The sequence below is a fragment of the Saimiri boliviensis genome, chromosome 5 (assembly GCF_048565385.1).
Source record: "Saimiri boliviensis isolate mSaiBol1 chromosome 5, mSaiBol1.pri, whole genome shotgun sequence".
Taxonomy (NCBI): domain Eukaryota; kingdom Metazoa; phylum Chordata; class Mammalia; order Primates; family Cebidae; genus Saimiri; species Saimiri boliviensis.
The window spans coordinates 42883337-42910428 of NC_133453.1; the positions used below are offsets into that span (position 1 = coordinate 42883337).

At 36.1% G+C, this 27092-nt stretch overlaps 1 protein-coding gene across 6 annotated transcripts in view; it reads right to left on the reverse strand.

Moving 5' to 3' along the window:
• The window catches only part of PLCL1 (phospholipase C like 1 (inactive)), a 364459-nt gene that overhangs the window by 23845 nt on the left and 313522 nt on the right, over nt 1-27092 (reverse strand). For all 6 annotated transcript variants that reach the window (XM_074399307.1, XM_003925690.4, XM_074399310.1 and 3 more), the window contains 2 exons: nt 20741-20816; nt 17957-18066 (listed from right to left, as the gene is read on the reverse strand). In XM_074399307.1, the coding sequence (XP_074255408.1) occupies nt 17957-18066; nt 20741-20816 (186 nt within the window). The remainder of the gene's footprint in view (nt 1-17956; nt 18067-20740; nt 20817-27092) is intronic.

The following is a 27092-nucleotide window of genomic DNA, read 5'->3' on the forward strand; positions in this document are numbered from 1 at the left end:
CTCTGCATTTATATATTTACAAGTTTAGGAGTTTAATTGTTATTATGAAGTGTGGATGTACCATTGTTATTGAGCTCTTTCATTCATTGTATATGAAACAGCTTTGTACCAGGTGGGGCAGTCTTGTCAGACTGTGGACAAGGACTCTGGGTCCACACTGCCTGGGTTTCAATCATGGCACTGCCACTTATTAGCTATTACCTAAACTTTCTGTCCCTTGGTTTTCTCCTGTATAAAATGGACATCATAATGGCATGTACATGGTTGTTGTTATAATTTAATGATTTAATAAGTACAAAACACTTAGAACACTGTCTAGAGAGAATACATATTTTATAACTATAAGTGATTATTTGTTGTTGTTATAGTGTATTTTACATTTTAAAAATATATTTTAAAACTAGAACAGATTCATCAGTTCCAATTAGTCATATGCTTGATTCCAGCTTTATGGTGAATATTCTGATCTTCTCTAAAGTGTTCCATTTCTTTCTGGTATACCCAATTTGTTTTACAATAATTCTCTAATTTATTGAATAGAAATAATGATGATCTCAAGATGAGAGGCTTATTCCAAAAGTATAACTGAGACCAAAGGGTTTGCCAGTTTGTAACATAAGTGAATACTGGAAAGGGGAGCATTTTCTAAAAGCATTTTTATATATTTATGGTGCTAGATATATGATAAGTTCTTGGTAAATATTTAAAGATTGACAGTGATGAAGACTGTGATGATTCACAAAGGAAGACACTCAAAGATAAAAGTAACCCAGATTTTAAGAAAAGATCATATGCAAAATCTAAAGTTCACTCACTTTGATTGTTAATATCTGAACCATGCTGGAAAAAGACAATAAACCTAAAGAGAATTAAAGTGTTGGTTTTTTTTTTAATCCTCTTATGAGTAACCAAAGGCAATAGTGACCAACATATTCTTGCACTGGGATAACTGTTAATATTTTTTATAGATTTAAATTTATATAATTCAATTCATCAATCATGTCTTGAGCACATTTTGTATGCTTCTTCTACAGTAACAATAAAAAAATTAAACATAGGCACTGGAATTATAAAATGTAGAATAGGATCATGAAAAATTGTTTATAGTGTATACTCAGGATATCTGTGTACATATGTGCACAGATACCTATATACAGCATGAATTGAGGAAAATGGCTGAAAAGAGCTGAAGCACTGATCTAGAAACCTGTGAAATTCTATCAAATAACCCTGAGAACAGTCATCAGTTCCCTGACAGTGAAAAGATGGCCACCAGAAGGAAGAGAAAAATACAGGTGGGCACTGGTCCTATTGAGAGAAAAAGCCAAAAGCAAATTACCAGTCCAGTGCATATGGGAGCCTGCCCGTATTCTGGAAAGATGGAGTGCTCTGGTTGGAAAAGGTGAAATTGAATAAAAGAGTAGGCCAGGGACTTTAAATTATACAACAGAGCTGTAATAACCAAAACAGTACAGTGCTGGCATAAAAACAGACACATCGACCAAGGGAACAGAATAGAGAACCTAGAAACAAATCCACACATCTACAGTAAACTCATTTTTGACAAAAGTGCCATGAACATACAGTGGGGAAGAGTCACTCCTCAATAACAGTGCTAGGAAAACTGGATATCCATATGCAAAAGAACGAAACTAGATCCCTATCTCTCATCAAATCAAAATGAATTAACGACTTAAATTTAAGACCTCAAACTATGAAACTACTACAAGAAAACATTGGGGAAACCCTCCAAAACATTTGTCTGGACAAATGTGTCTTGAGTAATACCCAACAAGCATAGGCAACCAAAGCAAAACTGACAAATGAATTCACATCAAGTTAAAACGCTTCTGCATAGCAAAGGCAACAACCCACAAAGTGAAGAGACAACCCACATAATGGAAGAAAATATTTGCAAACTACCTATCTGACAAGAGATTAATAATCAGAACACATAAGAAACTCAAACAACTTTAGAGGAAAAACTCTAATAACCTTATTAAAAACTGGGCAAAAGACCTGAATAGACATTTCTCAAAAGAAGACAAACGGCCAAAAGCATATGAAAGGTAACAACACTGATCATCAGAGAAATGCAAATCCAAACTACAATGACATATCGTCTTACCCGAGTTAAAATGATTTATATTCAAAAGACAGGTAATAAAAAATGCTGGCAAAGATAAGGAGAAAAGGGAACCCTCATACACTGTTGGTGGGAGTGTAAATTGGTACAGCCGCTATGGAGAACAATTTGGAGCTTCCTCAAAAAACTAAAAATAGAGTTACCATACAATCCAGCAATCCCACTTGTGGGTATATAGTAAAAAGAAAGGAAATGAGTATATCAAAGAGTTACCGTCACTCTCAGGTTTACTGCAGCAGCACTATTCACAGTAGCCAAGATTTGGAAGCAACCTAAGTGTCCATCAGCATGTGAATGGATAAAGAAAATGTGGTACATATACACAATGGAATACTATTCAGCCATAAAAAAAGATTGAGAGCCTGTCATTTGCAAACCATGGATGGAACTGGAGGTCATTATGTTAAGTTAAATAAGCTAGGCACAGAAAAACAAACCTCACATGTTCAAACTCATTTGTGGGAGCTAAAAATGGAAAGAATTGAACTCATGGACGTAGAAAATAGAAGAAGGATGGTTACTAGAGGCTCAGAAGAATAGTGGAGTTGAGGGGAGATGAGGATGGTTAATGAGTACAAAAAAAGTTAGAATGAATAACACTAAGTATTTGATAGTACAACATAGTGACTATGGTCAGTAATAATTGTATATTTTTAAGTAACTAAAAGAGTATAATTGGTTTATTTGAAACACAAAAGATAAATCCTTGAGGGGATGCATACCCAATTTTCTGTGATGTGATTATTATGCATTGTATGCCTGTACCAAAACATCTTATGTAACCCACAAGTATATACACCTATGTACCTACAAAAATTAATTTTTTTAAAGAGTAAACCAGGAAAAATAAAACTCCCCAGAGGTTGAAGTAGGAAAAAAAGGAAAAAATTTCAACCCCATGAGAAAGTGGAGCTGCCAAGATTGCAGAAACACCCATCTTCCCAAATGTCACATAGGCATCCAATGGTGACATTGGACACAACATCCATCCAATATGAAGAACAAGCTTTGGGACACAGGCATCTACAGTGACCTTGGACTCATGACTGTGGATATTAAGAAAAGGTTTTGGAGTCACATAGATCAAGGTGTGCATCCATCCTCACTGCTTTCTAGTTAGTCACATCATCTTGAACAAATTGCAGAGCATCTGTAATCCTCTGTTTTCTCATCTAAATCTTAGCACTGTGCTAAAGCATAGTGCCCACACTGAAGGAGCTGGATTTTGTATGAGAAAAAGGCCTCGAGACACATCATTATAATTTAGTGAGTCAGGGTGGTGGGCATGGGAATAAAATTGTGTATAAGCTACAGATCTGGCACTAAACAGGAGGTAATTTGGTTTTGATGAGAATCAGGGGGTGAGGGGTATGGAGAGACAAGAGCGGGGAAGGCTTCCCTGGAAAGGCGATGGATAACACTAGTGCTGGATCTCAGAGATGAAGTGGAGCTGGTGGGTGACTGAGGAGGGAGGGAAAGAACATCACAGTTGGCAGGAACAGCAATGTGAAGGCATGGAATCCCAAAACTGTCTGATATTTCTAGGAAACAGAACTGCGGGCATGGAGAATATAAAATGTGAAGAGATCAGAGGTAAGTAAAGGCCGGCCCCATCACAGAGGACCTTCTATCCAGGCAAAGAACTTGGCATTTTTTCTTAAAGCTGACAGACTAACATCAAATCATTTTTCTCACTCAAGTCTTAGGTTCTTTAAAAGATTTATTTATTTTTAATTCTCTTAAATGAATTTAGAGCATTCTTCAGAAGATTAAATGAATTTAAATTTTCTCACAAAAGAAGCATGTATTAGACTTGAAAAGAGGACTGGATATTATTTTCCAAATGTCTGCAGTTTCTACTGTCAAGTTACAAACTGAATCAAGTACATTTGGGTCAAAACCAATCAAAGTTAAGATCTAGCTGAGTTACAATTGACATTTTCCTCATCTGATGTACGTAATACTCTGGATTCTTGGGCTTCTCTACTGTGCTTCAATACACAAATAATGATAGTTTCACAAGAAGACACATTACTGCATATGAATCCTTTTGAAATGACTAAAAATGTATCCTAAATGTAAACCTTAGGGAAAATCACTATATTAGACAATAATTATAATTAATGTAATAATAATTAAAGGCACTCAAAACTTCATGGAGAACAAAAGGCTGGAGCTAGAAAAATGCTTAGCCTGACAACTTCATGGTAACCACATCACAAATCCAGAGGGCACTATTCACATACATTCAATGGGAATGGCACCCCCTATGGTTGTGCACTGCACAATTGATATAGTAGTATGCAGCAGCTGTGGCCAATTCAGGGATTAGACTGTTAAACCTTATGCTGCAAAAAAGAAATGACAGACAAACTGGTATAGAATGTCTAATCAAAAGCTCCAGGAAGATAATTCTGGTTGTGCTGATGTTTAACTTCAATGAAATTCATAAAGTTTCATGTAATTAATTTTCAAGGCTCCTGTAGTTCAGAGATCTCTATGAAAATTCTTCTGGATATCTTTGACAAAACAGCCAAAGGACCTGACCTTCCCAGGAGCTGTTATTTAAAGAGTAAGGACAGTAGTAATCACTTTAGTATTTGCTTCTCTCTTTCTTTCTTTCTCTCTCTCCCTCTCTCACACACTTTCTCTCTTCTCTCTCTCTCTCTCTCTCTCTGACCAGAGAAGAATCTCTAGAATAAAATTATACTTCCTTAGATGAGTCCAGCAATTTTTAAGGTGGTGGTTATTAAGTAGAGGATGACTGAATGATTGAGTATCATTGATGAAACTGTGATTTAGTGGCAAAGACTGTATTTTCCAGAATTTAAAATTGTAATTTCCATTTGGGTAGCATTTATAATTATTATATTGCTTATAGCTTTTTATGTTTTTCATAATAACAGCTGAGAATATATTTAGTTAACCAAAACCTCCAAGGAAAATTTCATTCCTCTATTACTGTTATTGTCACATCTACATGTATTATTAGAGCTTACAATAATCAAGGCTTAATAAATGAATTGTTTAATATGATAAACAAGAGCCTATGATATAACACATACACAAACACACACTATATATACATATAATTGTTCCTTTCAGTGGCATTCTTCCTCTCCTAGGCTAAAATATACTACTATTGATAAAAGAGAACAGGAAGGAAGTTGCTGGCTTTTTCCTTCTCTAGTTTCAGAGTACATGTAAAGACTCTATGGGCTGACTCAGAGAATACACAATATACATTGTTAAGAAGCTTCAGTCTCACTTACTCAGATTTAATACTAGGACACAGTTACCACTAAAACATACTTTTTAATATATGAGACTTTACATGTGAGTTTTGTTTTTTAGCAGTCTTAGATACCAGTTTCTTGGTTGATAGCAAATCCACAATAAACAACAACCTGCTTCCTGCAACATGTGTGGTAAATGTGGAGAGCCATCTGGAAGGTAAGAGAATGAGGAAGCGGTGTGTAACCATCCACGATTTCACCAGCAAATAAACTGTATGTAACTCTCAAGTATCTATAGGACTGTTTTAGCATAGGTTCAAATGGTGCCCGTCCAAGCAATTTGGAGAAATAAACTTCTGTTGCAATAATGTACCACCAGAGAACATGAATAGTTCTAACACACGTAACCTTCCTTTTCTATATATCTTTTCTTACAAAAAAGTAAATCCAATTAAATCTGAAAAAACAAACAAACAGAAAATGACAGTGAGACAGACCCATATTTCTGACCCAAGTAAATCAAAATTTGTTGTTGAAACCCAAGTTATACTTTCAGAGCATCCAGTATATTTTAAATGTATATGAAAAATACATCTCTTAACTCATGCTTAAGAAAGAGAGTTCGAGGCCAGGCACGGTGGCTCACGCCTGTAATCCAAGCACTTTGGAGGCCAAGGCGGGTGGATCACCTGAGGTCGGGAGTTCAAGACCAGCCTGACCAACATGGTGAAACCCCATCTTGTAAAAAAGAAAGAAAGAAAGAAAGAAAGATAGGGAGTTCAACTTTCTGAGACTAGATTTGTTTGTGATTGATCAGGAACTTTCTTTGACCCAAGAAAAGGATAATTCCCAGGCAACAAATTCATGAACCAATTTTATTCTAGTTGTTTCATAATGCCAGCTGCTGAGCAGCAGACAACTGAGAAATCCAGAATATTCTAGTTGATTAAGGAATACCTCCGAGAGATTTGAATTGCAATATTTTTTTCCCTGGAATACACTGTAAAGCAATTTAAGAACTTTCCATCCCTGAGTACAGTTGACTCAAAAATCCATTGAGAATAGTTATCTTTTAAATAAACACTCAAAGACTTTAGCTATTTTTAGAACACACAGCTTCATCCTGGCAGATTTACAAATCCCATTATGAGGGGTTAGTGTATTCAACTGTGTAGAAAAGGATTCTCTTCTTTGAATCTGAAACTCTGGAGTCTCTACATAATGATTTGTTAACCTTTCCATAATATTATGGAATGATGCAAAAGTCTAATACTTAATTCTAAGTCATGGTTCTGTGAAAGTCTTTTCCTTCCAGAAGTTACCTTTTTAGAAAGCATTAATATAATTATCATAATGATCTATATTTCTTGTCTTATTCAAATAGTTCTCTGAAGAGTTATATATAAATTTTTATGAATCTAAATTTATTTTTAAAACTCCAAAGGGATATGTTTTCCAAAGAATCTATAATTAATCTCATAAAGGCATGAATTTTTCCTTAAAGGGAAAATTCAGTTATTAGTTATTCTGCATTGGTAGATAGGTATCTTCACTTATCACAAATAATGAAAGTATCAATAATGTATGGAGAATAATTAACAATTAAAAATCATTTTTTAAAGTGGGAAATAAGGAGAAAAAAAAGATTTATCCTCCTGGCCTATTACTGTGAGCATGTAATCTCATATATGATGTATCTTTGAGCACACTATATATACTTGAAATAAGAAAAGTTTAATTAAATTGGAAAATAACCACTTATGACTTGAGGGTAACTTTCCTGCTGCTCCATAATTTAGATCTTTTCAATATGACTTTTTAAAAGTAGCATCTAATTTCATTATACTCAACATAAATTATCCTTTAGATTTTTACATTTACATATATGTACACATATACATATATATATTTTATATATACACGTGTATATGTATATTTATATGTATCTCTTTTTATATATTTAATAAGTATATTTTTATATATTTTATATATTTTTTATATATTTAATATATATATATATATATCAGATATGGTTTGGCTGTGTCCTGACCCAAATCTCCCTTGAATTGCAATAATTCCCATGTGTCAAAAACAGGGTCAAGTGGAAATAATTGAGTCATGGGGTGGTTTCCCCCATACTGTTCTAGTGGTAGTCGATAAGTCTCACAAGACCTGATGGTTTTATAAATGGAAGTTCCCCTGCACAATCTCTTTCTTGCCCATGTAAGAAATTCCTTTTCTCTTTCTTAGTCTTCTGTGGTGATTGTGAGGCCTCCCCAGCCATGTGGAAATGTGAGTCCATTAAACCTATTTCTTTTATAAAGTCTCGGGTGTATCTTTATTAAACAGCATTAGAACAGACTAATACACTATATAAATGTATACGTTGACAGTGTTAAACTTTATCTGAGCCCTGTGTTACAGGAAATCAGGGATGGTTAAGAAATCCCCCCATCCTTCTGTGTTTCTTGAAAGACTCCTCTTTCCCATAGAACTTAGCTAAGACTCATGGAAGCTCCCTTGTTTACCTGTGACAAGGCCAAACATAGACCTTTCAGAATCTCTTTCTTACCTCATAAATGATTGGCCAAACTGTTTGTATCTACTAACAAATCTGGACAAAATATTAATATCTGCTACCTTGACTTGGCCAAACTTTAATTAGGCTTATCTCTTCCCCGTAGACCCCTGAACTTTGACCCACTCTCAGCCTGAGTCAGCACACAGCCTCTCCTTAATGGCCTCTTACAAGAAAGGGCTGACCACCGAAAAGATGCTTCCTAACTGTAGGATCAGCTGTGGGATCACGCTACCCACTCCCTCATATCTGCTTCTTTCTGACCTTCTTGGCCCTTCCCTACAAAAGAAAAATCCTTTCTACCTGACCTTTCAAATGCATACAGATCTTAAGGTAGGGGCATTCTCTCTGTTACAATAATTCCCCTATCAGAGTAGTTTCCTCTCCTTATTGTGATAATTCTTTTGAACAGATTCTCTATCTAAGTTCAGATTTGATTTGATTTTACAATGTGTGTGTGTGTGTGTGTGTGTGTGTGTGTGTACCATATATATATACGTGTGTACCATATGTATATGGTACACACACACACACACACACACACACACATATATTCAGAGAAGTGAACTCATTTTGCTCTGATTTGGGGTAACAATAAGGAAATTAGATAGATGTAGCCTACTTTTGTCTTCCTTGAGTAACAACATCAGAAAAGGAGCTTGTGAATGTAAAACCTACAAGAGCTGTAAGAAACCAGAATGAAACCATTTGGTTATCAATGTTTTCTTTCCACTTATATCACTGTAAGAAATAGTTAATGCAGAGTTAAGACATCAAACTCACTTAAGCTACAACTCACCTCAGGCTAAAACTCTGTGTATAAGAAACAAATTTTCTCTAAATAAAATTTTCCTGAAAGAAAAGTAAGACCTTCAATAACTTTACTAGTTGGAGCCAAGTCCTCTGGTCTATGATGCATCTATTCATTAGGATCCTGCCACTTTTGAATTATTCAAATTCATTATAAAATGCAGCTTTCATCTGAAAAAAAAAAGTGTACCTCCAATAGATGCTAAATTTAGTTCTACTGGAGATAAAGTGAAGTGGTGTGTGCTTCCATAATCATGTCAACAGCCTGGCTTTTATCTCTACTAAACTCCTGGGCAGCACAGCTGGGATGCAGCCATCCAAGGCAGAAATCTGGAGACCATGTAACCGGTCTGCCTATTGCTAAGAGCACTGACATTCTATTTGAACTGTCCTATACTGTTGGATAAGAGCTGTTTGAAATAATGTTTTAAACTTGTGGCTTTTTTTTATTATAGATGCATCAATTATACTTAAAAAATTTGCCCTTTTATCTAACACTAACACTAATACTTATATTACATAACTCTCTCTCTCTCTCTCTCTCTGCATCTTTTCAGCTTTAAATTGTAGAAATCACTCAAAAACCAACCTTATAACATCCTCCTCTACAACTATAAGCTGTCAAACGGATTTTATGAATACACATCGTTATAAAAGTTTGCCGCAGATTATATATTAGAAGATAGATGATTAAATTCATTTGGAATTAATATGGCCATATTTGATATAATAACAAATTAGCCATAATGCTAATGAGTGGTACTTAAATGAGCAAGGCAGAAATTTTAGAACTCCCCGGACCATGTTGAAGAGATCCAGCACATCTTTATTTTTATTTGTTTTCTTTTCACTATTATTTTCAGATTATTTTGGCAACCACACTCAAGTATCAAGATACAGGGCAGTGTTTTGGAATCTATGAAAGGCTAGAATATCTACTTACTGCTCAACTGGTACTTCCTCGTGGAAGACTTCCCTGACCTCTCCCATTAGGTCAAATCCCATTGCACACTCTCACAATGCCATGCACTTTTTAAAGACACCCATCATAAGGACAAATTTAAGACACACTGGTGATTGTTAAATGATTGCTTCCCCCACTAGACTTTCAGCTCTGAGACCAGAAGGCCACATTTTCATTCACCAGTACATCCCAAGCACAAAGCCTGTCACCTAGTAAAGATGTAACAGATATATTTGTTGAATGAATAAATTTGGTTTCACCACAAATAAAATTTTAAAAAATGTGTTAAATTATGATTTGCTAATTTATGGATTAGAAGCCTCATTTATGCATTGTACTTCCTTATTTATAAATGCTGATGTGAAAATAAACAAAGTCACCTTCCTGAGGTGGGAGAGAAGGGTCTTTATTTTGCACTCACTAGTCAAACAATAACAAGATTCTACAAATGTAGCTAGGAGTATATGTTCAGATACCTAGTCCAAGGATAAATCTATCAAACTTAATTTATAACCCCCAAACAAATGCTATGCCTTCTAAATATATACTCTATGCTTCATAAGGCCTAATAATATTTTCCTTTGTTTATAAAAATAATGGTACTGGCACATGAGATTCAAGCTATTTTTTTAGAAGTGATCCATCCATTCTCTCCCTTCTGCCACCCACCTTCTTCCTGGTAGTCAATGACATGCATTGTAAAGCAGCTGGCTAAGATCCCAAGTGAGTTTAGAGCTTACTAGGTTGAGTGAGACTAAACTGGCTGCCACTTGAATAAGACCCTCAGTTTTGGCTTCATCCCTATTTTGCTCCACCCAGTTGCATTCACCAAATGTTTCTGGCATGACTGTTACCATAACTGTTTGCCAGAATTCCAACATTATTTTTAAACATTTAATAGACGAAAAATAAAATAAATACCACAAAATGAAAATTTAAAAAGTAAATGTTTCCTAGAGAAGACACAGAATAGATTCTGCTCTAACACCTCAGTTGATAAAAGACAGATTGTGGGTCTGAAAAGTAGAATTGTGGTTGTGAAGGAGGGAGCATGCAGAAGGAATATGAAAGGGAGGATAGCCTTTGTAAAGTTTTTGCTAGAGGCATGGTTCTTAAGCTTCCTCTGTCCCATCAAGACATGGCAGCTAGCAATATCCACACTAAAAGCCAATGAACAGCAAAGCTATCCAAGAGAAACAAGAGGAGGCTGACTGAGCTCTCATGGGTCCTGGATCTGGTCTTCTGCTTTGGTATTTTTGTTGTTGTTTTGCTTTGCTTTCATGATCCCAGTTGTATCTATCCAAGGACTCAACTGTATCCATTCGCTCAGAGGTGATCAGGCCCTGGGAAGCTGATTCATGCTAACCAAGCTCATAGGAGATGGACCAGTAAAAAAGGAAGTTAACTGATTTACCTACAAAGGGAAATGTGACTACTGGGCAGATGAACTAGTTATGTCACTTTGTCAATCCATTCTATTTCCCACTAGAAAAGTATACCTGGGAAACTAGATTGAGAAAATAGAGTGGCTTTGTAAATATAGCGTTATAAATAAATTGTTCTCAAGCTACACTCTCGCTGTAGCTTTCTGCACTGTAAGCATATACTGTCAAGGAGATTGAAATATTCATGCTAGATGGACAGGACACTAAATCCCTTAGCTTAAGTAAAATAATAAATATAAACCACTTTAGTAGTATACATGATACACAGAAAGTACTCAGTTAATACAAACCATTATTATTATGGTGCTGTAAGTATATTGACAATATAGCACAGTGGGATGACAGCGTGGCCTTTAGAGTTAAATCCTTGCTCCATCACTCATTTCTTACATGTCAATGGGAAGGTTCCTAACCTCTTGAGCCTTAGTTCCCCTATCTGTAAAAGGGGTATAATAAGAGAAACTTTACAGGTTTATCCTTAAAAATCATTAAAATGTTATATAAAAATCACTTGATTATTGTAAGCATCGAATGTTCATTTTTAATAATAAAAATAACAAATACTCACATAGCACTTTGTATATGCCAGACACTGCTTTATATATATTTACTCATTTAGACCTCACTGTAGCTCTATGAGGCGGGGACAGTTGAAGAACCTTCACCAATAGATTGTATTTACCAATATCTGCTCCTCTTCCCTAAGAAGGTTTACATTTGTCCCACTCCACTGAAATCATATTTGACTGTGAAATGGGAGTGGGACATGTGACTCTGCTGGGCAGAAGCTTTTAAAACCCATTTTTGCATCCCTACCTCTGGGATTGTAGAAGTGATAAAATACTTATTAATTATATTTCTTTAATATTATTTTATATATCTCTACTTGATACTTCTCCAGCCTGCTAAAATTGATTTTTTCATAAAACTTTTAAAAACATAATGTAATAAAAATTAATTTCTTAAAATAGCCAACAGGACAAGCTAGAAAATTAAAATTTAGAAAAGCTCACTAAAATGCTCCTCTTGGTTTTTTCTAATTTCAGTTTGACAGATGTGACAACCTTTACATTGTATTTCTTTTTCTGCTTAAAAAGTCAAATCACTCTGCATAGAGTCCAAGACTTTAAATGAATTCCACTTCATTGCAAATAGCCTTTTTTATCAGTGATATAGGGTAAGTCTACATCTTGCTCCCAAGAGATCTTCAGAACTCTCATGAGTGAAGCACTTTCAAAATTACTAACAATTTATTAGAATATGTTGGCTTTGTAAGTGAAGTTGTAGTATCCCTTTCTGAAAGCCTTAAAGAACAGGAAAATTTTCCATTGTGAGAGTTTAATATTATGTTAACAACCAAATGTCTATAATTTGAATGTTTGTGTCCCTTCTGAACTTAATCCCCAATGCAACAATACCAAGAAGTAGGACATTTAGGAGGTGATTACTGCCTTATAAAAAGGCTGGCAGGAACCACCTAGGCCCTTTTGCCCTCTTTTGCCTTTCTTTCCCTTCCGCCATTTGAGGAGACACCATTCCTCCCCTCAGAAGGACAAAGCAAGAAGTCACTAACTTGGCAGGACAGACTGTGCTCTCACCAGACACCAAACCTGCTCCTGCTTTGATCTTGGACTTTCCAGCCCCAAGAATTGTGAGAAATAAATATCTATTGTTTATAAATTACCCAGTATCACGTATTTTATATCAGCACAAACAAAGTAAGACACAAAACTCATTTTTGAAGGCCATCATGGAGAAGAAACAGAGGGAAAGGTTTGTTACCATGTGAGGAGGGAATAGAATGGAGTTATTTTGATCCAATGCTTGTCTTGAAAAGGTGCTGATGACTGAGTCATCCTATCATCCCAAATAAACACAGTGGCTATGTAAAGAGACCAGTTTTGTGTACAACAGTGAAAAAGAAAGAAAGGGAGAGGAAATTTACTGTTACAGTTGGATACAGACATATGACAAAAGTGTGGGAAAATGCAAAAGATATACTAAGCAAGCCCCTATACTGGACCCATGTAAGTGCTAGAATATGAATTAAAGAAAAGTACAAGTATGGGGTCTTCCAGAAACACCTTGATTTCAGTTTCATTGCAAAATACTAAGTCCCTATCTCTGGAACAATTTGGACACTGTAATCATTATTCTTATGCATTATATCAGAGAGCTAGTCATCTTTCTTTCTGCTATTTTTCTCCAGCTTCCCTGTCATTTTTAATATCAGATAAATATAATATTGAACTGCAGAAAACACTAAACAATTTATTTTTCAGTGTGAGCTCAATTTACTCTAAATCCAATGCTCCTTTGCACCACTTTATGCTGCCAATTCCCCCATCTTTCTGAGGATACATTTCTCATTTTTTTCCAGCTCCTTTCTTACTTACTGGAAATTACACTGGAATTAAATATTTTTTAGAAATATAAGCCAACATATTTAACCAGTATTGGTTAATTCCCACTTTCTCTCTCTAGATAGTGAGGAATACTTGTCTAAATCATGAAAAAGGAAACTTTTTCAGCAGGCAATGCAGAATTGTATAGGTAATTCATGCTACAGCCTCCTAATTCAGTGATTATGTCTTTCCAGGATGGTTATTAATCATTCAACCAACTGTAAGCAAGGTAAACTGAATCTAGTGAACTTACAACAAAAACATTTATTAAAAGATTTTGAGGAGCTCTGAAAATCAATAGCAAGCCTGGAGAATCAAGTAGGAACTGTTTCAGCTCTAAGGCACAAGAACTAATGGAAGAATTGTATAGAGAAAGATGTCTTCTCAAACCAGCACTACTGGAATAAAAAGTCTCCAACAGAGCCCAGGCTCTTATTCTCTCAGCTAATAATTCAAATTCAAAGGAGGCCATTTGTCCAGCAAAAAAAAACAAAGCCAAAACACCAGGTTAACAAGCCCCAAACTCAACAGAGGAGAAAAAGTAACTACTGGAAGTGTGGAAAAGTTCATTACTCTTGTTTAGTAGCAGTCCACTACTCTAGTGCTCAAACTGAAATACCAGCAGCTAGTATGTGAGTTATAATAATGGAAGATTAATTCTGTCTGAAAAGATCTCTTGGAATAATTTGAACAGCATTAACAAAAAAACGAAAATAACAAAAACCTGGTTCCTCCAATGTTCATCCTTACCTGGCAAACAAATGAAAAGTAACAGCTAACACATATACTGTCCAGTTTTGTGCACTGTGACTTACTACTTTTGTATGTATTATCTCATTTAATTCTCACAAAATCTGGGGTATAGGTATTGTTACCACCCTCAGGGAGATTACATAACTTGACTAGTCTCACTGCTATCAAGTAATCTTCACACAGGGCCTACATTCTTATCCCTGCACTAGGCTGCCTGGACCCAATACGACTGATATGGTTTGGCTGTGTCCCCACCCAAATGTCATCTTAAAATGTCATTCCCATAATCACCATGTGTTGTGAGAGGGACCCAGTAGGAAGTAACCAAATCATAAGGGCAGTTACCCTTATGCTGCTCTCATGGCAGTGAGTGAGTTCTCATAAGATCTGATGGTTTTATAAGGAGCTTTTCTGCCTTTTGCTCAGCATTTCTCCTTGTTGCTGGCTCGTGAAGAAGGACATGTTTGCTTCCCCTTCCACCATGACTGTAAGTTTCCTGCAGCCTCCAGACATGGTGAACTGTGAGATAATTAAACCTCTTTATTTTACAAATTAATTACCCACTCTCAGGTGTGTCTTTATTAGCAGCTTAGAACAGACTAATACAGAGACTTAGCCACATGGATGGAGTTTTAGAGGAGGCAGAACAGTGTCATGGATAAAACCCATGGGCCTGAGTTAAAAATTTCAGGCTGGCCATTTACTAGCTGTGTGATTCCAGGCAAGAAATTCCAACCCCCACAACCCCACAAGCCTCAATATCCTCATTTGCAAGATGGAGTCATATCAGAGTCAGCATGTCATGCTGCAAGGTTGCACTGTTGTGGCAAGGAAGAAAGGTATATATAAAGTATCTAGCCTTGAGTGTTGAGCATGAATTAAGTGCTGAACAATTGATGGCCATTATTAGTTAAATGTCTATCTCTCCTTATAGACTAGTCTTGGAGACATAGGTAATTCTCTTGATTTGTATCCCTAGCACATTCCTGTGACTGGCACATTAACAAGCCCATATAAAATCTTCTGAACATGAAATGTGTATATCAGGGTTCACACTTCCACATTATAATCTAGGGTTATAATAAGCTCCTCTTTAACATCACAGCTCTAGGTCATCCCTGCTCCTTAAGCAAATGATGCATTATCCATCCCCCTCTTCCACTGGCCTCAGACTGTTACCCTCATGAGGTCAGGGTCTATGTCTCTTGTTCTCCATGTATTCCCAGTGCCTAGCACAGAGTCCAATACATAGTAGGGGCTTATCACTTGTGGACTGAATTTTTAATAGACATCTGTAATATGTCTTACAGTTAACTTAGCACATAAACATGTGCAGCATCTCTGCAGCACAGGTTAGAGACACAGGGTTTGGAGCCAGACTGCCTGAGCTCAAACTTCATTTACTAGCTGAGCAGCCTCAGCAAATATACACAGACTTTCAATTCCTCTGTTTTCCCACCTGTAAAGTGAGATTAATAACAATACTGAGTTGGTGTATTAAATTGTTAATTCATATAAACCTCATAAAACAGTACCTAGCACAAAATGAGTGTTCTTTAAATGTCAGCAATTATTAATTTTGTTTGAAGCTGTTTTTCCTCCCATTTAGCTGTCAAGAATGTATTATTCTGTCTGCCTAAATCATTTCTCTTTTTACAAAGAAAATATAAAAAGTGGCATATTTACTTCAAAATCCTAAAAATTAATGTGCAGCAGAGAACAAATCATAATCTCAAGAAACTGACTTCCAAAGCTATTTGGAAAAAGAAATGTATTTATAGAAACTGTTCTTAAAACAAAAATCCTCAATGGCCCTAGATATTATGTAGTTTGTCTCTTCCAAATTATTTGTGTGGAACCTTCCCCAGCAGCATTTGTCATTATTCTTTCCACAAACAAGAACAGCCATATTGACTTCAATGTAAGTGTTCATGTGAGTAAACACACACACACACATGCACACACACACATACACAGCAGGCAAATTAATCTCACACATGGGCTGTCCCCTGCCTGCACCAAAAACCTCATTGCTTTATTAAGCCAAAAACCATGTCAATTCCAGTATGCAGCTCCCCATCTCCTAGAGTATGAACCTAGAGATCAAGCCACACATTCCTTAAGGCATCACATGACCCAACTTCAAATGATACTACAAGGCTACAGTAATCAAGACAGCATGGTATCGGTATAAAAACAGACATATAGACCAATGAAACAGAATAGAGAGCCCAGAAATAAAGCTGCAATCCTACAACCATCTGATCTTCAACAAAGTCAACAACAACAAGCAATAGGGAAAGGATTCCCTACTCAGTAAGTGCTGCTAGTCATGTGCAGAAGATTGAAATTGGACCTGCTCCTTATACCATATACAAAAATCAACTCAACATGGATTCAAGACTTAAATGTAAAACCTAAAACTATAAAAACTCTGGAAGCTAACCTAGGAAATACCATTCTAGACATAGAACCTAACGAAGATTTCATGACAAAGACATCAAAAGCAATTGCAACAGAAACAAAAATTGACAGTGGGACCTAATTAAAGACCTTCTGCACAGCAAAAGAAACTATCAAGACAGCAAACATACAACCTACAGAAGGAGAGAAAATATGTGCAAACTATGCATCCAACAAAGGTCTAACATTCAGAATTTGTAAGGAACTTAAATTAGCAAGTGAAAAACAAACAACCCCATTAGGAAGTAGGCAAATGACATGAACAGACACTTTTCAAAAGAAGACATACACTCGGCCAACAAGCATATAAAAAAGTGCTCAGCATCACTAATCATTAGCAAAATGCAAATCAAAACCACAGTGAGATACCATCTCACAGTCAGAATAGGTAAAGTCAGAAAATAACACAGGCTGGCAAGGTTGATGAGAAAAGCAAACATTTATCAATGCTGGCAAGAATGTAAATTCATTCAGCCATATGGAAAGCAGTGTGAAAATTTCTCAAAGAACTTAAAATAGAATTACCATTTGACCCAGCAATCCCATTAGTGGGTATAATCCCAAAGGAATGTAATTCCTTCTACCATAAAGACACATGGACATGTATGTTCACCACAGCGCTATTCGCAATAGCAAAGTCATGGAATCAACTTAGATGTCCATCACTAGATAAAGAAAATGTGGTACATATACACCATGAAATACAACACAGACATGAAAAAGAAGATCATGTCCTTTACAGCAACATGGATGGAGCAGGAAGGCATTATCCTAAGCAAACTAATGCAGTAACAGAAAACCAAATACCACATGTTCTCACTTGTAAGTGGGAAGTAAACAATGAGAATACATGGACACAAAGAGAGGAACAACAGACACCAGGGCCTACTTGAGTGTGGAGGGTGGGAGGAGAGAGAAAATCAAAAACTACCTATGGCATAAAATGCTTATTACTTGGGTGACAAAACAATCTACACTCCAGCCCCCTGTGACACGCTGTTTGCTTATATTACAAACCTGCACATGTACTTCTGAATCTAAAGTAAAGTTTGAAAAATCCAAACCATCATATTTAATCCCTGACATTTCTCTACACATTGAAGAGATGAGGAGGAGAAAAGCAAAGGCACAGGGGGCATCTGAATGTTTCATCTACCTTCAATACTGTAATATTCCAAGCAAAGCTCTCAGTTGCTTTGTTGAGTTTTCTTCCTTTCAAGCCTTCTTTTGCCCCCAAATTATGAAGTTCTTCATGAAACTCCATCCCTTTGAAGAAAGAATGCATAAGAAATCTGAGTATATATCTCAGAAAAATGGGCATCTTATTATTGAAAATATTATCAGTAAAATATAATTTCACATTCCTGTTTTCTCATAATGTCCAGATCCCTAAATTGAATCATCCTTTTTATTTTATTCATCCCAAGTAGCTCTCCTTATGCATAAATTGACAATAGTCAATGCAATAGGCTAAATTGCATTTAAAACAGCCAGGAGCCATAGAAAAGGACATGAGAAGTAAAGAAGTAAATTCTATGGGTACAAAAAAACATGAAGAATGAATAAGACCTAGTATTTGACAGCACAACAGGGTGACTACAATCAATAATAATTTAATTGTACATTTAAAAGTAACTAAAAGAGTATAATTGGATTGTTTGTAACACAAAAGAGAAATGCTTGAGGGGATGGATACCTCATTTTTCATAATATACTTGTATATATTACATGCCTGTATCAGAATATCTCATGTACCCTAAAAATATATACACCTCCTATGTACCCACAATATTTAAAAATAAAATTTTTTTTAATTAAATAAGTAAGTAGGAAGTAAATTCTTCCAACAGGTTACATCGACCTTGTTTGCCCTCTTCCTGGTTTATGCATGAAACGGTCTGATGTGTCAATGGCCACCATATGTGAGGAATCCATATGTCTTATTTTTCTTTATGAACCATCCCTGTGGCTTAACAGTAGGCCCTGGGGCCCACATAGATAACAATAAGTAATTATTAATGTTGACTAAAAATAAAAAAAGCCTTTTTTAAAAATAGCATTCTGGGAAACACCCAAGTATTTCAGATTTGGGAATGACCTTAAGGTATTTTTAGCTCAACTATCTGCTCAAGCTTGACTATCATGAAAACCATCACCATCATGTTTCTTCAGTCTTTGTCTTAGCAGCTTAAAGATAGAAATCACATTCTCTTATGAACAGCTCCTTCCATCTTTGAAAAGCTATGATTGATACTGAGCCAACATCTTCCCTGGAATTTCTACTCCTTGATGCTAATTGGACACAGACTGAAGAGTTCTAAACTCTTTTCTACAGTGCAAGCTTTTAGGTATTTGAAGAAAGATATTGGGTAAAATCCCTCAGGTCCTCTCTAGGGTAACCATTCAAACATATTCAGCTTACTAGTGAAACTCTTCTTTAAGGATGGCATCCAGGCAGGGCCACTGCATTGCCCAGTTTCCTGGAGCTGAGCTCTGTGGGAACCTGTGTCCAGGAGTGAACACTGAAATCAAAATGGGCTGGGAGAAGCCCATATGAGGTTGGGGATCTATCATCCATTCTCCTTGTTCTAGTTCTTGTATTTTTATTAATGCAGCCTAAGACCACGTTAACTTTCCTGGTGCTAACATCACAAACATAGCACGTGGTAAAGAACATGAGTGTGGAGCCCAGCTCTACCACTGACTAGCTATGTGAGTCTGGGAAAGACCTTGACATTTCTGGGCTTCAGTTTTCTCACTGGTGACATGTAGTTAACAAGTGAGTTTACCTCATGGGGTTGAGGTAAAGCTTAAGGGAGTCCATACATATAAAGATCTCAGAACAGTACCCGGAATCATGTAAATATCAGGTATTATTACTTTTGTGCTTCCTGTCAACAGAAACATCTAAGCCTGCTGGTCAGTCAGTGAAAAGCACCACTTTAAAAGTTTGGTCTAAATTCAAAGGGCAGCTCCACCAAGTGTTGATATGGGACCTAGGGTAAGTCAGTCTTTCAGAGTTTCAGGTGCCACATCTGTAAATCAGATATAATGATAATTACTGTGCAGAGTTGTCATGAGTAAGATAGTATGTGTGCTTGGTATAGCATATGCGTACGTATCGAGCAGTTGCTACTGTTGTCATCTTCCTTGTCATAATCATTATCATGTGTGTGGATAGAGAAGTCTGTGGATTCAGGAAATGAAAGTACAGGGGTGTGGATGAAGGTGAACTGAAATAAACAAGTGCACTCTCACAGATATGTGACTCATCCCATACTTAAAAAGAAAGAACAAATCTAAATCTAAAGTGAAGACTACTAAGGGGGCAAAAGCCTAGAAGATTAATAGGATTTTGGTTCCAATTGCAAAACTGAAGTGGGTTTTAAGGGACTGTATGGAACCATAGCTTCGATATCAGCATTAGAAGGTTTTGATGGGTTCCAAACCACAAAATCAGATTTAGAAACCCTTATCCCTCTAGACATCTACAGATACCGCCCCAACCATGTATACTCACAACCCACCTATTATCATTTGGATTTCTCCTGTACTAAACAAAGACTAAATTGTAACTTAAAGTATAGTTAAGCAATGCCATAAAATAATTGAATTTTAAGAGAAGAAGCAGAAAGATTTTGAAAAAATATCTATTAAGAATTATTATGGTTTTTTTTTATTATTGTACTTTAGGTTCTGGGGTAGACTAAAGTGTAACTTAAAGTATAGTTAAGCAATGCCATAAAATAATTGAATTTTAAGAGAAGAAGCAGAAAGATTTTGAAAAAATATCTATTAAGAATTATTACGGTTTTTTTTTTATTATTGTACTTTAGGTTCTAGGGTACATGTGTAGATCATGCAGGATTGTTGCATAGGTATATACTATTATGGTTTCTAAACAAAATAGAAAAAATGAACAGTAAAAATTAACAATTACCTGCTTTCTGACACTGTACAATCTTTTCCTGGACTGTGTCTGCCATTTCTATTAGAAACCGGCTCTCTTGAATCATCTGTGACAAAATAAACATCAAAAAGGTGGTTGTCAGAATCCTTGAACTGGCTCATTGGGAAGATGACATACAGAGAGACCCACATGATACCTCCAGTAACAGGAAGCCATAGTCTCACCACAACAGATGGGAGGGAGAAGGATAAGGTCTGTTCCAACCCCCATCCATCCTAACACTGAGGCTAGTGTCGCCTTCTTTATGATTACTCCTTTGTGTAACAGGCCTGGCACACATAAGCACCAAATAAGTAGCTGTTGAATAAATGTATATACATTCCTTAAGTCCCAGGTCATATTAATAAACACCTAATTCCTCTCCCTTAACACCGAAGATTACTACAACATCAAGGCAAGAGGTACTGGAACACAATAGCAGTAAGAACCAGAATAGGGTTGTTTATCCTTCCAGAGGCAGCCAAGTCTCCTTTAAAAATATTATCTGCTCCATTTCATCAGCCCTGTCTCTCCTCTACTCGACTTCCACCAAAAAAAAAAATGAAGTATCTCCTGTGCTCTCCCATCTCTCAAAGCTCCCTGTGCAGCACTCAACGGTGGGTTTGAAGTTCTACTCAGCAACCAGCAGGCTCCAGTCCTTCCCATCTCACTCCTTCCTAAGTACTACTTCCAGAATCATCATCCAAAAATACAGTACTAATTAATTCCTGGCTTTATCATTTTCTCCCTTGCTTACTGAATGAAGTACAATTTTTCTAACCTAGAGCTTACATCTCCCCATGCGCCAGCTCATTTGCCTCGACAGCCTTTCTGCTATGGTGTTCCAATTCCCCTAAGTCTCAGTTGACATGGATGAATCATGCTTCTCTAAACATGCCCTACTTGTTCCTCCTACTATACATTTCTTTCTATTAGGGAAGCCTTCTTAAGCCATCTCCCTTGGTCAAAATTCTGCCAGGCCTCAAAGCTCACTTCAATGCCCTCTCCTCTATTGGTTTCTTGATTTCCCCTTATGTCTCCTTCTCACTCCCCAAATTCCCCAAACAATCTATTTTTTAAATCTGTTCATGGAATTTTTTATTTTCTATCTTGTAATTTATTCTTCACCTATATTATTTCCATCTTTTTACTTCCTTAGTAAATTGTAATTCCAGTAGAGCTGGGAATCAATCTTATTCAGCTTTGGATTCCTAGATTCATCCATCCATTTATATAATCACCTTTTTCCTCTGTTTTACTTCTGTAATACTTATTTCTTCTCCCTCTCTACTATCCACATATATGTGTGCAAAAACATTTTATTTATTACTGACCACTTCTCAAACTTGCAATTATCTTTTTGAACTCCCATCTCTCTTTTTGTCTCTAGATTTCTCCATTCATTTTTTTTCTAGGATTCCCCATTTTTCTATAACTTTGTATGCTCTTAATTCACTTTCAAATTTAGTACAAAAAAATAAGTATAAACCTTTCAACAGGATTGCCCCTCTAGAAATATAATACTCAAACATCAGAAAGCAAAACAAATGTTAAAACTTTGTTACATGCTTATTTGAGGTAAAACAAATTCAAGATCAAAACATACTCCAAAACCTTATAGTTCAAGTTCTCCTCAAAAGCCCCCAAGTAAATATTTGTTAATCCCATAGTTTAAGATGTTTCTGTTTTTCCCACTGTCTAATAAACATCATAAAGCAATAAAGCATAATTTAACCTCAAAATGAGCTTCTCTTTGAGATTCCCCAGGAGATAACCTGAAATCTTTTGGTACTAAAAGTCCCAAATTGTGTCTCACATATCTCACCATTAATATTCTCAGAACATAAAATCATTGCTCATATGAAATTGTTTCATAAGAGCATTTGATTTTCTCTATGACAACAGCTTCCACTATATTGAGAATAATACATTTATTCTACTTTCTGCAGTCAACTTTCAACTATTAGTAGCTATAGAAAAATCAAATGAGATGGATAGCTAAAATATACCAATAATTCAAACCACAATTTAAGTCAACAATTTCAAATTTTGCTCTCAACTAAGTAATTTATCTAAGTTGTCAGGGAGAAAATAAATGGTTTTGATTTGAGTTTCATCTCCTTCCTAGGTCTCTAACAGACATGGGTGGAAATAAAATACAAAGTGCAAAAACCAAACAGAGAAGGTGAGAAGATGTCCTCAGATAATTCTGGAGCTGGGAAGTCAGCATGACTCAGCCATGACCGCTGGGTTGACTCAGTCAATAGAATCTGGCAGTGGCCTGATTTACATATCTGATGTCTCAGCCTGAGCTGCTAGTTGCCTTTGCCTGTTGTAGTAATACAAAGAGCTTTTCTCTGATTCTGTCACATGAATATCTCCTAATGGATCTTATTGCTTTGTCAGGGCTTTGTCTCTAAAAGAATAGAGGACTTACCCAGATAAGAGTTGACATTACTTTATGTAGTAGATGTATCCAGTGCAGGGGTGTGTAAAGTTGCCTATTAAGATTAAAATTATGTCTTTAAAAAGAAAACTTTACTGAAGGGGACAGTGATGCTGTTACTCAAAGATGGATTAAATCGTCGAGCTTTTGTGAAGAAACTATCCTTCCAGCTTTTCCCACGAAGAAGTTTAACTAATTGCCCAGAATCATTGCAGAGTCAATAAAATTATTTAATAATACTGAAAAGATGCACTTTCATCAAATTAGGACTCTAAAAACTTGCATAGTTTCCCATTTTCTCCTGAATTAGAGCTAAATTCCTAGAACCACCAATCTTTCTACTTAGAAGTTATCTAAAAAGACAGTCTATCATGGACAACCACATTTTATAGATGAAAAAAACTGAGCTAGAATTTGACTTGCCTAAAGCCACACGACTAGTTAGTGAAATAATTTAGACTAGAATCCAGGCATTCTCGAGGAGCAGACCATATTAAAGTGTAGAATTCCTATTGCAAGTGCAAGTTGGTGATAAACACTTAATAAAGTAACATTCATCAAATTAAGCATCATGAAAATAAATTTTGCCATGACTGCTTTTCCCTCGAAGTCTAATTCACAACACACATCAACCATAGTAAATATTATTTTTCTTTCTTTTTTTTTTTTTTTTTTTTTTTGAGACAGAGTCTTGCTCTGTTGCCCAGGCTAGAGTGCAATGGTGCAATCTCAGCTCACAACAACTCGCAACCTCCACCTCCTAGGTTTCAAGCAATTCTCCTGCCTCAGCCTCCTGAGTAGCTGGGATTACAGGTATGCACCACAATGCCCAGCTAATTTTTGTTTTTTGTTTTTTTTTTTTTTTAGTAGAGATGGGGTTTCTCCATGTTGGTCAGTCTGTTCTCGAACTCCGGACCACAGGTGATCCGCCCACCTCGGCCTCCCAAAGTGCTGGGATTACAAGCATGAGCCACTGTGCCCAGCCATATATTTTCATATGAAACCTAGGAAGAAATGTATTTACTTGAGCCCTCTGCTTTTTCAGGAAGGAGTTAGGAACTTTGGAGAAGCTATTACTTGAGAAAATGTGAGTCAATAAAAAGCTAATCTGCTCTAGACATTTTTTTTTTTGTCCTTTCCTTTTCAGAACACTGGAATAATACCTCTATCTCTTACTTTCCTGCTAAGCAAAAAACTAGGTTTTGAGTCTTTGGTTCTGCAGTGGATCATCTTTTCAGATCAATTAAAATAAGATGAATTTTATTAAACTTGGTATATTTGTAAATCAGATTGCTCTTATATATATATTTGCTAACTAGAATGAATATTATTTCCTTTAATTCACAAGTTCCTTAAATATTTAAAATGAAATGAATGAAAGCACTGCTAAAAGATTGGCATCTTGTTCAGATTGCCTGTCAATATGGTCAACTCTCGGTCACACAGAAACAAGTATAAAGTCAGAATATTTGTAAGCTCACTGGAAGTTCACTGCCTTCACTCTATGCAACAGAGCTCTCTGTCCTGGGACTAATACATCACATTTTCAAGCCCCATTTGTAATGGTGCAGGACAAGTGAATTTGCACAAAGAATTGTGTCATTTTAAATGAGGTCAGAGGACATTTATCTCCACGTTCACAATGGTGACAAAATCTTCTTCAGGGAGCCCTTTTGGCATAAACAGATCACTTCTTTCTCTTATTGTTTTGTTCCCCAAACAGTTGTAAGCTATACCTTGAGTAGTCATTAGAAACATTTGTTTTTATCCAGCTGTCATTATAATTTGGCTCCTTCATAAAACTGCCAGGTGAGTAGCCTTGGCAAGCCTTCTCCAGAATTTTCAGGTCAATTTGACTACCTTACTGCCTTTAAAAGTCATGGCATCTTTGATTGTGTAGAATCAAATGTAGAAATGTGAGTAGAGTAAAACATTAGGGCTGGAACTAAAGATGGGTTTTGAAAATAGTACTACATCTACATGCATAAAAACACTATTGCAGAATGAAAAAAGTCAAGCCCATTCAAACTAATTTTGATAGTGCCCTACTAAAATTACAAAATGTTTTCCAGTGTAATCACCCGCCATTACAACTCCATGTTAAATGATGAGTAACATATTCACATCACCATTCGTGGACTCGTAGGGCTGGGTAGTACCTCACCAGGTTACATCTGCTGGTAAGCCACTGAAGCACAAGGTCTGCTGAACCTTCCACAGCATTTAACGCCATAGCTTACACATTAAAAGGAGCTCAGAAAATGTTTATCAAATTAAACATCTCCATTTTCTGGCTATAACACTAGGTAACTCTTTCTGTAACCAATTTTCATTTTTGACAACCCCCAAATTAGGATGAATCCTAAATGAAAAAAGTCATGTTACTTTTCTTTGCAAAATGTAATTATACAACATTATCAGCCTTAAAAGACAATGACTCTATGACTATACTACCTACTTCAGTGGGATATTTTCCCAGAGAAAGTGAAAATTCAGAGTTGGGAAGTGATGCTTGCTCTTTCAGAGACCTGAGCCAAAAAAGAAAAAGAAGAATCACAGCAAAATAAATGGAAGAACCACTTAGAAATGATCTTCTGATTTTAAATTAATCTCCGGGGACAGTTTCTGAAAAACTTTCCTCATGACCAGAGGGCCACTGAAATGGCACCATAGTGAGCAATCTAATGCCAACAGCTCTTCTCTTTGTGTCTTTAGCCTGTGAAAGAGGCATCCATTCTACCTTTGACTTTTAGAGCCTTTTCTACTTGCCAGAGTTATTGATCGATAGTGTTTCCAGTTCCCTCTTGTGCTGTTTTAGAAGCTGTACACTTTCCACCTCCAGCTGTTACATATGTTTTATATCAGCAAAGTCATCTCTGCTTCAGTTGCACAATATATTAGATAGGCATTTACGCAGCTACATCCTATTCAGAGTACAATGGTAATAGTAAACAGGGCTGTCTGTAAGCAAATTGCAATTCTTTAAGCAACCCCACTTTCCCCTTACCCAGATTTGGTAAACCCTCTGTCATTACCATCTCTCCCTTTTTCCAGGTTAAAATCTGTAGAACAGGATCTGCTAAATTCACTCAAAGGTATGAATGAATTACTGATAATCCAATGTGTTATTACTCACAGAGATGTTTCTGCATTTTAAAAAAGATAAAAAGTCTTAACCCTAGGGAACTGGTTGTAATGTTGATATGTCAAGTCCCAGGAAGGAGACAGAAAATGTACACTTTAAATAAGATGTGTTAAGACAGGGGAGAGTTTGCCTTCCCTGTCTTCTGAAATTATGCTATGTCAATAGGCCCATTTTGCTACAAATACATTTGTTTTTTGATTTATTGATACCAATACAGTTGCTATAATGGAATTATAATTGCAAGACTAATATTAAAATGACTTTTAAGACTGAATTTTAAAAACAAGGAAAGAGTTTCAAATACTTAACGAGCAAGTGTTTGGTAATAAATAGCGGCCATCTCAGTTCATTAGGGAAAGCTAAATTTAGGGGGAAAAAATCTGTGCAGATGAACTCAGGGTCAGTGTTTTCTAGAAAATTTTTATTTTATTTCTCCTTGATAATAGTATAACTTGATGCACTCAAGTTGGCCATCAACAAATGTAGGCTATCAAGTTGCCTGATTTCTTTCTTTCCATACTGAAAAAAAGCAAACATTTGTATCTGTTCAGGAAAGATTTCAGGTTCTTTTTTATTCTAAACATGCTCTGCATTTTTTAGTGGTTACAATTTTTCCTCTTGGATGGCACCTATGCAGTTCATTACCATTTATGAGAAATCCAAACATTTAAGCAACTTAAGTCTAAACTGAACCCAAGCTGTTCATTTTGGAATATGTTCTCCCCATGCCAACCCCACCACTAGGCAATAAA